A 14117-nucleotide genomic window follows, 5' to 3' on the forward strand; every position below is an offset into this window, starting at 1 on the left:
AGGGGTATTCAGAATGCATGCCATCTTGGGGTGGGGGAAGGACAAGATGGAGAGAAAATTTGGAACTCAAAATCTTGTGGAAGTGAATGTTGAAAACTAAAAATAAATAAATTGATAAAAAAAGAAAAAAGAAATTCTTGTTGATTAATTGATTTTCTTTAGCTACTCCTTGGGCTTGAGGGTCAGGATAAGAAGGAGGGTTGAATCCCAACTCCCCTCCCTATCTTTGGAGAAGGCCTTTCTACAAAATCGGATTTAGTTTCTCCCACAAAGACCTTTCTCTCTCCTTACTTTTCCCCATCTGCAACCTCTTCTCCATCCTTTTTCCCTAGAGATGTACTCAGCCCCAGAAGAGATGCCAATGGTACTAGGGGTGAAGGGCTAGGTACTAAGGGTGCTAGGTACTAAGGGCTAGGGGTGAAGCCAACATGGAGAGAGATATATTAACAAGCTGACAGTCACCAACTCAGGTGAGAATCAGTGCAACTTTCTTACTTTCTCCTGGGGACCTCTCCTCTGTCCCCGTACCCCGCTTATCAGCTCTCTTTTGCAGTACAGCTAATGGGACATTGGGGTTGGTAGTACCTTGAATAGAGGAATCAAGTTTTGAGGTCACTTTTCTCCCTCCATGTTGAATCCCAGGGAAAATTCCCTGTGACTTAATTCAGATCCTACCTAGAGGGTGTGAAGGTTATTGTGAGGACTGAATGAAATAATGTACCTAAAGTGCTTTGCAAATATTATTCTCAGCTAAGTTGCACCTTGGATAGAGCAATGGGCCTGGAGTCAAGAGGACCTAAATTCAAATCCGATCTCAGATAGTTAATAGCTGTGTGACCCTGGGCAAGTCACTTAACCCTGTTTGCCTCAGTTTCCTCACCTATAAAACAAGCTGGAGAAGGAAATGGCAAACCACTCCAGTATCTTTGCCAGGAAAACCCCAAAATAGGGGCACCAAGAGTTGGACACGACTGAACAACAATACAAACATTAGCTATACAGAGAGGCAATGAACTGCTGTGGAGAGAGTATTAGCTGTGTGACCATAGGTAAGTCATTTAACTTCTTTGAGGAGCCACATATCTAAAATAGGGACGATAATGACAATGAGAATGAGAATGACAAGATTGTCGTGAGCATCACATTGAAATAGGATCTGCACAGTACTTGCAAACCTTAAATGCAGTATATTAATGTCAGCTCTTATGATTATCACCAAGAACATAGATGCATGAAAACTGAGGATCCTCTGAGCTGAAGACTTATTTAGGGGGAAGGTAAAAAACATTTGTATAGTACTGTGCTAAGCACTTTACAAATATTATCTTAATCCTCACAATAACCTTGAGAGCTAAGTGCTATTATTATCCCCATTTTACAGATGGGGGGTTGGCTTGCGCTGGGTCGCACAACTAGTAAATGTCTATGGCTGGATTAGAGCTCACGCTTTCCTGACTCCAGGCCCAGCACTCTATCCACTGTACCATCTAGCTTCCTTTAATTTACTTGGCAATTAGCAGTTGGTAAGAGGACCCTTTAAAAAATGCTTTCTTGGGTACTCAGAATTTACACTAATTGGCAGGCAGGGGGAAAAGTGGATGGGATTTATGGTCTCAGATTTAGCCCCTTGCTGCCATATGGGAGTTTGTGATTCCCAAACTTTTTTGATCACATATCCCATCAGTAAAAAAAAAAAAGAAAGAAAAAGAAAAATCCATACATGTAAATATTTGCTTATTTACAAGTTATATACACATTTAACATCACTAAAACTTACATACATTAAAAACTTACATAAGAAACATGCTTGAGATAAAGATGAAATAATATTTGATCTTGGAGGCAAGAGGGAACCATGGGAGTTTATTGAGTAAAGGCGTCACACAGTCAGACCTTCGCTTTAGGAAAATCACTTTGGCAGCAATGTGGAGGATGGAATGGCGGGGGGGGAGAGATAAGCCAGAAGGACCAGTTAGGAGGCCATTACAATGGTTCAAGCAATGCGTTCTTTATTCTGCCTCCTCCCTTAGCTATGAAGGCTTCCAAATTTTCAGGGTAGTTATAACCTAACCCCAACCAGTAGCAGTGCAGGTAAGAATCCTTCCTGACTAAGTTATAGAATCAATCTAGAAATTCAATTCAATAAACATTCATTAAGCACCTACTATGTGCCAGGCACTGTGCTGGGAAGAATCCCTAGACACTCTATTGAATCAGTCAATCAGAGGTGTAAACTAGGTACAAAGAGTGAAATGGATTAAAAAAGTCATTCGATAAAAATCAGATGACAAAATGTATTGGAATTATCTGAAAGACTTAGACACCGATCTAGGCCTATGTATAGCAGAGAAGGAGATTCCAGTGGGAGCATTTCAGCAACTATACTGAGAGTTCAACTTCGGGAGCTCTTTGAGGAGCTGGAACCCTAGAGCAGCAAGATGGGAAGGGGGAGGATAGGTTTAGAAGGAATGTTTCTCCACCTACTAACCCCTTAACCATGTCATCAGAGAGACGGGGCCAGTAACAAACAATTCATCCAACTGGAACAAGGTTCAGGGTCCCTACGCTCAAACCCTAGCAGAGAGTTACATCTACCAAAGGAGAACTTTATGAAGAGAGAAAAGGACTTCCATCCAAGTATGAGCTATGAGGCACCTCCTTTGCTACATATGTTCTCTAAGATCAAGCCCATTTTCCTCTGGATTCTGTATGTACTTATGGGAGAAAGTGTTTGACTTTTTTTGGGGGGTGGTGCGATGTTTTTGCACCAATTGTTCCTACTATAATTGTCTGGCTAGTTGATAATTAATGAGAAGCATACTATATGGGGGCTCATGAGCTAGAATACTAGAAAACTGCCCCCTAGCCCCTTGGGTTACTTCTAGAACCTTGAGAGGGGAAGGCTGGGGAGCCAGTGAATAGGAATGGGGAAGTATCCCTAGGAGAAATGTTGTTACCAGAGCTAGATGAGGGTTTGGGAGGCTCCAAAGGAAAGTGTAGGAGAGAAGAGGTATTAGACTGTCTGCCTACCAAACTGAAGGTCTACTGAGCTGTTGTGCTGACCTCTTTATGCCTGTGATACCTGGCCAGTCAAGTCTACCAGCACCATGTCAGGAAAATGAATTGGTTCCATTTCAATTGTCTTAGGAAGATTCTGAAGATCCCCTGGCAAGATAAAGTACCTGATACTGACGTCCTTTCTTGAGCTGAACTGCCAAGTATTCAAACTCTACTGCAGAGAGTGTAATTCTGATTGTTTGAATGCCAAACATATGTTTGCCTAGAAGATTATTTTATGGAGAACTCACACAAGGCAAATGCTCACGTGGAGGTGATACAAGAAGTGATACAAGAATATTCTCAAGGTCTCCCTGAGGAACTTTGGAGTCGATTGTGAGACATGGGAAACACTGGTACAGGACCATCCAATATAGTGTGCCAGCACCAAAGAAGGCACTGTGCTTTGTAAATAAAGCAGAATTTCAGTAGCTCAAGGGAAATGTGAGATGTACAAATTTGGAGACAGCTCCACTCCAAATGTTCATATGGACTATTTGTGCCTGACTGTGGTAGAGCCTTCCAAGCTTGTATTGATCTGATCAGCCACAGTTGGACACAATGCACCTTGACCCTAACATGGTGATGTCAATTTGGTCCTCTTGGAGAATGGACAACAACCACTACCAATAGGAGAAACTGAAGGCTTTAGAATTAAAAGATCTAAACTTCCTGACGCAAGGACTCTACCTTCTGTGGGTTCAGAGAACCTCAGCCTGGCCTAAACTATACCTCCAGGTAACCTGAATTCCTATCTCTACTCCCAAGTTGGAAGCTGCTAGGGAGAAGAAAAAATCACTTTCTTTCTTCTTCTCAAAGGTCAGCTACCACGTTTTTGCTGGAAGAAGAACCCTGGTTCTCTGCCCTGGGGTGGTGATTGTCTCTGGAGAAACAGACTCAGATAGCTATAAACACAGAGACACCAGACACCCTCTGAGCTGGACTGGGAATTCTTGCAATCCCAGGATCTGCCAGATCCTCTCATATCTGGCTGTTGACAATAGTCCCTTTGGGGGCTTTTTCTTTTGAGGACTTCATTCTTTTTAACCCCTGTACAAGAAGAATTAGCCTCCTTGTCCCAGTTTTCAGCAGAATGGCCATTCCAGACCCTTCCACAAGACAAGAACCCCCATTTCTATTGAGCTTGAATGTTTACAGTATACTTTTTCACACACTACCCTTTCAAGTATTATTAATCTCCCAGTAGAGATGTTGACATTGATTAAGGAAATTTCCTGATCAACTTTCATGGAAAACCTTTGGGATATCTGATGGGCCCTATTCTATAGAGAGAGTAGGCATACCATCATGGACACCCTGTTGAAGAGTCATAGACAATTCCTGCTTAGTTTTCAGTGATTGGAACTGATCCCAGGATGACTGACTGGTTGTTGTCAGGAGGATAAACTCATCAAAGTAGCTTCTCCTTTGTTGAGGCCCACAAAGCGTTAACAGGATTTTACTGAGCCAGTCTCTAACCTGAGAATGATGAAATAGCAGGTCAGAGACAAAGTGCCAGTAATCAAGTAGCCGTTTAATTAATTAGTTTCATTATGAGGAACAGATTTGCAAATCAGGAATTCTCCTGATCAGAATTCCACCTTGCTGAAGTGAAGACAGAGATTATATACATAAATCACCCTGGGAAGCGATGGGGGAAGGTAGAGTACAAACCATGTTTTTCCGGGCTTGAGTAGTTTCCCACGACAAACCCACAAATGGAAGACAATACAACAATATTGCTTGAGTCCTTGGGGGTAGTTATTTGGTGGGTCACAGGACCAGAGTTTTGCGAAGGGAACAGGTTCTACAGTCTTTGATTCACTTCATTTCAGGTATGCAGGCAGAAGGATGCCAGTGATTGTGAGCCTTGTCAAAGTTTGATTGATCAGTTCAAGCTGCATTGTGAGTCTGACTCACAAGAGAGGTAATTCTGAAAAATCTAATTTATTAGTATACTCATTGCACATATCATATGGATTATTAAATATAAACTGACACATATGTTCAGCCCTTTCAAGGCTTCATAGACAGCATGGCACCTGTGCTGGGCCAAGAAATCTATCAGGTAGAGATGGGGTAGGGGAGGAATAAGCCTTTTTATAGCCTTCTATGTACTGCGCACTGTGCTAAGCACTTTAAAATATTATCTCATTTGATCTTCACAACAATCCTTTGAGAGAGGTGATATTTTTATCTTTGTACAATTGAGGAAGCTGAGGTTAAGTTAACTCACCAGGGTCACATAGCTAGTAAGTGTCAGAAGCTCGATTTGAACTCAGGTCTTCTGACTCCAGGCCCAGCATTCTATCCACTGCACCATTTAGCTGCTTCTACCTGGAAATAGAAGATGGTTTTATTTATGGCTCATATCTAGAGCTTCCCTAAAAGAGGAGAGTAAAAAAAGTATTCAATATACAATATCACTCTGGTGTGAGACAGATAATTTATTCCTATACACAAAAGGAATGCTAAGCACAGGACACTCACAAGGGGGCATTTTACAAAAACAAACTTAAAAAAAAACAACCCAGTAGTAATCTATGTTGTAACTACTGGTACAATCTACTGAGAGACTGATACCTCATTGAACATAAACCAGTTTGCAGGACTTCTAATTAGACATTTTGCATTTCACTATAGCTCTGCCATATCCACACAACTCATTGCTGAGTTCCTTTCTACTGATAAAGTAGTCAGGTTTGGCCTAATTCTCTTGTGGCAACTCCCTCCAAGAATGCTGAAATAGTTTCTGGGGAATCTTCCCCCGTTACCATTTATCTCTGAGCAGATGAGAGCCAGAATCTTGTGATCACCCAAGATAAAGACATAACAGACACAAAAGAGACAGCCTAAACCTAGGCTCAGACTTGCCTAAGCAAGATGTTAGCTTTTAGTTGCCATGTGTTCGAGGCCGCATGGAGACTGGGGTGAAGAATGAGGCTCTAGTTCCAACCTCTCTCCCCAGCCAGAATCCCAGGAAGCAGCTTAAGGCAGTTCTGAGAAGCACTTACTGCTGGAAAGGAAGAGAGAAGTCAGGGTTGGGGGTGGGAGTGGGGCCCAAAGCTGCTTACTTTTGCATATCCACTGTGTCATTGGGTTCTCAGGCCCTTCAGCCGCTCTTCATGATCTCTAAGTTCAAGCCCTTCAGTGATGAGTCACACATGGCTGGAAGCAGATGTCTAGCTTTCATGTGGTTGTTAGGAACCAGGAATGGCAACTCTGAATATGCTCTGTGGGATGGCCAGCCATCTTATCATAAGAATTGGAAATGGCCTATATGAATACCCAGAGGAGGGAGATAGCAAATTCAAATTATAATAATAATGATAATGATAGCATTTACATAGTGCCTACTTTATGCCAGGCACTGTGCTAAGTAAGCACTTTACAATTATCTCATTTGAAACTAACAACTCTGGGAGATAAGTGCTATTATTATTCCCATTTTGCAGTTGAGGAAATTGAGGCAAACAGATTTAAGTGACTTGCCCAGAGTCACACAGCTAGCAATTGTCTGAGGCTGGATATGAACCCAAGTCTTCCTGACTATAGGCCCAGCATTCTATCCCCTGTGCCTTCTAGCTGCCTACTGGGCAAGTTTGGCTAGAATATATACTATATAAATTGAAGCATAGTGTAGAAATGCCTTTTTTTTTTTTTTAGACCTAGTCTCTTTCCTTTTAACAGGTCAACAAGCATTTATTAAGCACTTATGCCAGGCATTATGCTAAGCATTGGGGATCTAAAGGAAGGCAAAAACAAACAACAACAATAACCCCAGTCACTGTGCCCTAGGACTTCTCAGTTAAGCTACCTCTTCCTGTGTGGTACCCCTGAGCCCTTTTTCTGGAAAGATCTCCCTGCCTCTGTATCTATCTATATTATCTATGCCTGGCAGCTTCCAGGGTAGAAACTGACAATATCCTGGTTGATTGGCAATCTCTCTGATATTATCCCAGAATCAGAAAACCAATCAGACCTACCCAAGTAGGACTTAGAGATGCCCAGATGCATGGAGTGAAGATGGACTCAGGAGTCCTTTGAAGAGCTTGGGGTTGTGATGTACTAAATCCTAGAGGCAGCCACTTCAATGCCCTACCAGACTCCTTTGCTCTGCCATGGCCCAAAGACCATCATGCCCAAGGCTCCCTGACAACTTTCCTGACTGTATTCCAGGCCTTGCCAGGCCTGCTTTGGAGGTGTCAGCTTTGGCCAAACGTAGGGGATTTGCCCCTAGTTTTGAAGTGTTAGTTCTAGGCTTAGTTTCTATTTCAATGGGCTGCCTTTGGACCCTTCTCTTGTCCCTGCCTCCTCCCACCTTTCTTTGGTTGTCTGTATTTAAGTCATGTGGCCTTCCTTTAAATGTTCCCAATAAAAGGGCCCATTGCTTTCATTATCTAATTCTTCTGTGAAGTCCCATTTAGTCCCAGCAACAGACCCCAACAGGAAAGGAAACAGGCTGGAAATGCAGTTTGGATCCAGACTGTGGAAGGCGTTGAATGTCAGGCTATTAGCAATGGGAATTTTTTGAACAGGCTTTTGAGTGATATGGTCAGATTTTAGGAAGATTATTTTGGGTCAACTGTGTCAAGGATGGATGTTGTAAATGAATGTCACTTATGTTAGGTCAGGGACTTCTTTGTTTGGTCTTTGCATCCCTAGGCCCTAGAACTAGTGACTTGCACGTATTAAGCTCTTTATAAATGCTTGTTAGATTGGAGCGGGGGTGGGGGGGGAATAATTGGAGCCAGGGAGACCATTTAAGAGGCTATTACAATAATCCAGGTGAGAGATGTTGAAGGCCTGAGCTAGGATGGCAGCTGTGTGAGGGTAAAGATTGGACGTTGGGAGAAAGATGATCAGTAGGATGGAGAGCTCTGACAGCTCTTCAAAATCCTCTCTGAGGGTTTCCCCTGACCCTAATCCTAGGTCCCTCACCTCTGACCTTTTGCCCACTTCCCTTCTCTTTGCCTCAGTCAGGCAGCTAAAGTGAGGGCAAAGTTGCCTACTCAGCTCCAGCTCTCAATTATCAACTAGAGAACTGCCTGGCCACTTCTCTACTATTTTAGAATAATGGCTCTTATTCACATAGCATTTTAAGTTTTGCAAAATATTTTCCGCATAATAACTCAGTGAGGCAGGTAAGACAAATGTGCCCCACTAGAAGAGTGGCAATAATCCATATTTACTTGTATGTTGTCAATAGAAAGGTATCATGTCCCTGTATTAATTATCCAGCAAAGGAGCTTTACGTTGTCCACCAGGTAATACTCTCCAGGAGCTATCAGTCCATTAGCCATCCCAATTCTTCTCCATCTCCCCCAGCATGTATAGTATAGTCCCCTTAAAAGGTTTCAGTATCCCCATTGGTGCTCACTGGTGCTCAGCAGTAGGGGCTGAGCTTACAGATGCTTAGAACACCCTCCTCATCTTCTCATCCCTGACTCACCTCTCCTGTCTTCAAGTAACGAGAGATTTGGAAGGGGACACTATGGATTTTGCTTAAAATAAAAACAATGTGAAATCTACAGTTCCTACATGATTCTAGAGCCCCTACCCTGCATCTGGAATTTCCTCTGTCACTGAAACCCATAATCATAGGACTTGGTTACTCAGCATACTGTGGCCACAGAATTTCCTGAACATAGTCAAAATGGAAAGAAACTAAGTTTAAAAACTTTCCTAAATGGAGTTATTTGCCTCCATTCATTTCTTCAAACCTTCTGCTAACACTCCAAGATCTTTGGGGTTCCAGGAGACAGTCTCAAACCATCTTCACCCACCGGTCGTGGGAAGGATCAAGTCAAGGGTTTTCATGTCTGGGACTCCATCTCTGGGTTAGGTACTATAAGAAAGAGAAGTACTGTGGGAAAGGGCAATCAGCCCCTCCATTTCACCAGGTCATGGGATTTTCAATGGCTGCCCAATCTTCACCTGGTTTCTGCTCCCAGATGGGGCTTTACGTTTTTCTGACCTAGGGGATTGATGATCACAGTCTTGGCTCTCTTTCTCCTCTAGACTTTCATGCTGTCAAAGCCTCCCATTTCCAATCTCATCGTCTCAGTGCAAGTCATGGTGCTGTGCCTGGGATATCCCAAATCTCCAGGGCAAACAGCTGGACAAGGGTCCCCTCACCTATTGCATATCTTTCCACTTCCCTGTCTTTTTTGTGAGGCTTGTTGCCTGTGACCACTGAGCTTCCCTCTCCTCTCATTATGTCCCATAAAATATTAGGGGAAGTTTTGTTTTTGATGGTGACCATCTCACAAATTCTGCTCTAGTTTTCTCTCATTGGCATTGCACTGACTGCATGTGTAAGGGAAGAGATTCCACTCCCACCCCAATTAATATAGGAGGCCCAGAATATTGTCCCAAAGTATCAAATATGTGCTAAGGAATTTTCCTGCAAGGCCACAACAATTAGATTTTAATGTGTAAATAAAATTAATCTAGGCCTCACTCCTGTATCAGGTAAAAATTCTTCTCTGGTTGTGTCAAGAAGGAAACAGTGTGATTGAGTGAATCAGTCAAATCTCCTGGGTCTATATTTTATAACAAAACCCACAAATAGCAATTAATTCAGCAATATGGGAGTTCAGCATTCCAGGCTTGGGAGCTTTTAATATAGTGGACTCCTTGGCTTCTACAAAGGAGAAGCAGCAGAAGGGGACTTTGTGTCCCTCCCTCCCACTCTCCGCCCCTCATGTCATCAGAGCAATAGGAGACAATGCAGCCATGCAAGGAGCAGAGATACATTGACACAGTTAAAAAGATACAGTCGATACAGTTATTGAGAGGAAGAAGAAGCTTCAGGGAATGTGACCCCTTGTAATGGTGAAGAATGTTAGCTATGGCTTCAAGAAAAGAGCTGACCCTGGGATTCCTTTTCGTATTTCTTCACTTGCTAGCAGAGCTGACCCCTGCTGCTGGTAGCAAACACACAATCCCTTCCCTTGATCTTTCCCATGACCTTTAGGGTGGGGGTAAAGATTGATCAATGCTTCAAGATCATCTCCTTGACACTTTAAGAGGGAATGTTGAGAGGTTTGGAAACATTGGGTGTAGTATTAGAGAAATTTGGAGAATTTTTTAATACAGAAATAAAATTTTTAAATATAGAAATATAGAAAAAAATAAAAATTTTAATATAGAAATAAATTTAATATAGAAATTTGGAAACATTTTTAATATAGCTTCAATATACTGTGTGGCTATAGAATGTCAATTGCCTGTATGATATAAATATAGAAGGTCAAGGGTGAGCTAGGACATTTCCCAGAGGCAGAGTGGGGGCTCTGGATCTATAGATATTGCTATTTTTATGATTCTGAGCAATAGGCTAGAATTTAAAAAAACAGTAAGGATTTTTTTCATGACAGGTAAAGCTGGAATCTCAATGAGACAAGACCACTGGCCTGTTTACTTGTGTATAGTGTCTACCTGGTGGAGGGAACTATATATACACACACATATAGATACATATTCATACTATATACATACACACATACACATTCATAGACATAATATGTATTAATTAGAGGAAGGGAATAAGCATTTGTTCTTATCTACTATGTGCTAGGCATTATGCTAAGCCATTTACAAATATTGTCTCATTGGGATCCTCACAAAGTCCCTGTGAGGTAGTTGCTGTTATTATCTCCATTTTACAGTTGAGGAAGTTGAAGCAAACAGAGGTTAAGTGACTTGCCCAGTGTCACACAGCTAGTAAGGGTCAGTTTGAACTCAGGTCTTTTTGACTCCAGGCCTGGCATTCTATTCACTACACCATTTAGCTGTTTTATTATATAATTCTTTGTTGGCAAATTCATTGTAAAGTGACGCTTTTTTCTTGTGGGCTTGTTCGGGCTGCTGCTTCAGCATTTCTTGCTACCTGGGATAACTACCACGTGCATATCCATCCTAAAGCCAGTGTCATACCTATTTTACTAATGAGGAAAGTGAGGCTTAGGTAGGTGACTGGTCCATGATCACACAACTAGTAAACAGTGAAAATAGAAATGGAACCTAGGGAGTTCTTTCCATTGCACCACCCTCACAAGGGGGATTTGACTTGGCCCCCAAAGGAAGAAGTAGGAGTGACGGTTGGAAGTTACTAAAAGGAGAATTTACACAACTCCCCACTTCGTTCCCCTTAAAAGGGCAGTATGAGTAGGAAGACAGAAGGAAAATCTTGAGCATTTGTTCCAGTAGAATGTACACTCCTTGAGTCTAGGGACTATTTTTGTTTTTTCATCTTATTTCTTGTCCTTAGTACCTCATTGTACTTAATACTTGTAAATTATTTTTTCTTCTAATCACATTCATTCCCTTAGCACAGGTTTCCCCTGGGCATCTGGGCTTCTAATGGGAGGCATAGGGTCCAGAGGTGGCCAGGGGCTGCTGAAGGAGTCGTCCTTGGATGGGCAGGAGATGGGTAGTGGTGTATTGGGGAGAAAAGGCAGACAGCACAGAATGTCGGGTTAGGAAAATTCTCCTCCTCAGCTGATACAGGAACCTTGGTTTCTTGGACACTAGCTCCCAGCAGCCACAGATTGGTATCTGGACAACTCTCGGGGAAGAGACCGGGAGGCAGGAGAGGATACTTGTTGAAATCAGTACAGGTGAGTGAAAAGCTGGAATCAGGGGGCACGTTCTTTCTTTTCTTTTTTTGGCCCAGGGTCACAGTTTGTGTCAAGTGTCTGGTCTGAGACCGGATTTGAACTCAAGTCCTCCTGACTTCGGAGTCGGTGCTCTAACCACTGTGCCACCTAGCTGTTTCCCCCCCCCGGGAGGGGGCATTTTCTGTGCCCTAGTGAACCATTCCAGTGCTTTCTTTCAGATATAGCTGGGGAGGCTGAAAGGTAATGGTCAGGGCAGAGGGGGAAGGGAAGCTGGATAAGTTTACTCCCTTGCTTGTCATCACCTCCTAAACACCAGGCTGATGAATCTCTCACTCTCTGCTGGAGAGTTAAAGAGAGTTCTTGTACTTACTCCAAAGTAAATGAAGATGGGAGACGGTGGCCTGGCTGGAAGCCAAGGAAAGAACTCTCAAACTCATTCTGGAAGACCAGTTCCCTGGGAGGGTTAGAGCTTTCCTGCCTCCTGGAGATGCTCTGTGTGTATGAAGGCTAAAATGACTCCTAACGGGGCATCGTTTTTGGTTTGGGTCACCTCATCTCCCTAGCATTTTATTTCTATCCCATTTCAAATGCTTTGGGAATAAATGGCCTCTATTGAATTGAGTTCCCTAGAACACTTATTTCCTTCTTCGTGGAGTTTTGGCTGACTTTTTATGTCCATGAAATGGGTCAGGTTTGTGAGGTTAAAAAACGGCTCTTTGGCAAATCTATTTGCTAGCAGTGTGATCGCGGACAAGTCACTTAGCTTCAGTTTCCTCCTCTATCCAACACACATAATAATGCTTGAATTATTACTTAATGTTACCAGAGTCAAGGACAGCGCTTTCCAAACCTTAGTTGTTCCTAGGATCCTATAATTTTGGAATTTACTATCCAATTGCATTGCAGAGACAAAATCCCTCCCCAAACCTGATGTCAAGTATGTAAGCTCCTCCCTCTACCCGCCTCTTTGGTAAATCAGTATCATCTCTGGAATGAACCATTTATATGATGAGGGAGGAATTTAACTTTGTCTAGGTATATTGGTGTTACGATGCCAATAATGACAACGTCTCTAAAAAATCCTTAAGATATCATTATAGTTCAATATTTTAAAGGTATATAGAACTCTAAAGAGGGGCAAATTAAAATTTACTTCCGGAAGTTTTTATATACTTCCCCTTCGGATCAAATGAGTATGCTCATCCTGCCCCCTCTTCCGACAAAGGAGGCGGAGTCGGGGAAGTGGAACATTCCAGGGCGGGGTTGGGTTGGCCCAAGGGAGAAAAGCTGGGGGGAGTATTTCGAGGAGAAGGCTTTCGGGCGGTGATAATATCTTTCGCTTTCCCGTGAACTAATTCTCTTTCCTCTGTTTAATAAATATTTACGTTTGGGAGGATCCTATGCAGTTTCAGACAAGAAGAGGAGGGAATCTCTCCTTTTTCCCTTCCCCCCCCCACCGTTTGGTTGAGTCCTTTTCTCCCCATGTGTATCTGGGGTAGGCGGGTCAGAACAGTTTTCCAGGTTGGGGGCCGTCGAGGCGTTGGGGGTCCCATGGCTCCAAGGGCCAAGTCTCCGCGGCTGGTGCTCCTGTTTAGCGGCAAGAGGAAGTCCGGGAAGGACTTCGTGACGGATGAGTTGCGGAGCAGGTAGTCAGCAGGGATGGGTGAAAGAGGTGTCAAATTTAGGACAGGTGCAGGGTTCACTTAGGGAGGAGGACGGGTGTTTGGCGTCACTTGCTGGGTCGGTGGAAGGGGGTTGAGGGGTCGATGCCATGTAAGTAATGCATTGTTTGGCACAGACCTTCTCTCTTAGGACATAAGTTCCTTGAGGGCAGGAATGTTTTTTGTTTTGGTTTTTTGGTCTCCGGATCCTCAGCACTTTGTAACTTGTACATAGTAGGCTCTTTTAATCAATGCTTGCTTTAAAAAATTATTCCTTTGTTGGTTGAGCCTTTGTTGTTTTTCATACTACTGTCACTGTCAGTTCCTAAAGTCCTCAGCCCCTCCACCTGCCCACCAGAGAAACCTCCCCCGAAATAAAGACATGAAATGAAACAAACCGCTACTGCCGTTGTGTCAGACAGTGCATGCAGCTTTTTGCACATGTAGTCCACCACCTCTGTACAGATCAGAAAGTAGTGGTCATTATTATTGACACCTGGAACCAGTCTTTCAAATCTTTGTTAATCAATGCTTATTGCATTGAAAGAAACCAGGCTGTAGACCATATATATATATATATAAATACATATATATATATATATACACACATATATATGTGTATTTATCTGTGTTTTATTGTATTTTATTTGTTTTGTTGAATATTTTCCAATTACATTTTAATTTGATTGAGGCAGCACTTGGTAATGTTGGGCCTCAAGTTTGATATTACACAACACTGGCACCTTCCCCCCTCTCCCCCCTTTTTCTTGGAGCC

At 42.7% G+C, this 14117-nt stretch overlaps 1 protein-coding gene across 1 annotated transcript in view; it reads left to right on the top strand.

Moving 5' to 3' along the window:
• Positions 1–13170: 13170 nt before the first annotated feature.
• LOC114049814 (phosphomevalonate kinase-like) overlaps positions 13171–14117 on the top strand; it is a 24246-nt gene continuing 23299 nt past the window's right edge. Inside the window, exon 1 of the mRNA XM_027871226.1 lies at positions 13171–13327. Within this exon, the coding sequence (XP_027727027.1) occupies positions 13233–13327 (95 nt within the window). The 5' untranslated portion in view covers positions 13171–13232. The remainder of the gene's footprint in view (positions 13328–14117) is intronic.

The sequence above is a fragment of the Vombatus ursinus genome, unplaced genomic scaffold (assembly GCF_900497805.2).
Source record: "Vombatus ursinus unplaced genomic scaffold, bare-nosed wombat genome assembly UNPS02014798.1, whole genome shotgun sequence".
Lineage (NCBI taxonomy): Eukaryota > Metazoa > Chordata > Mammalia > Diprotodontia > Vombatidae > Vombatus > Vombatus ursinus.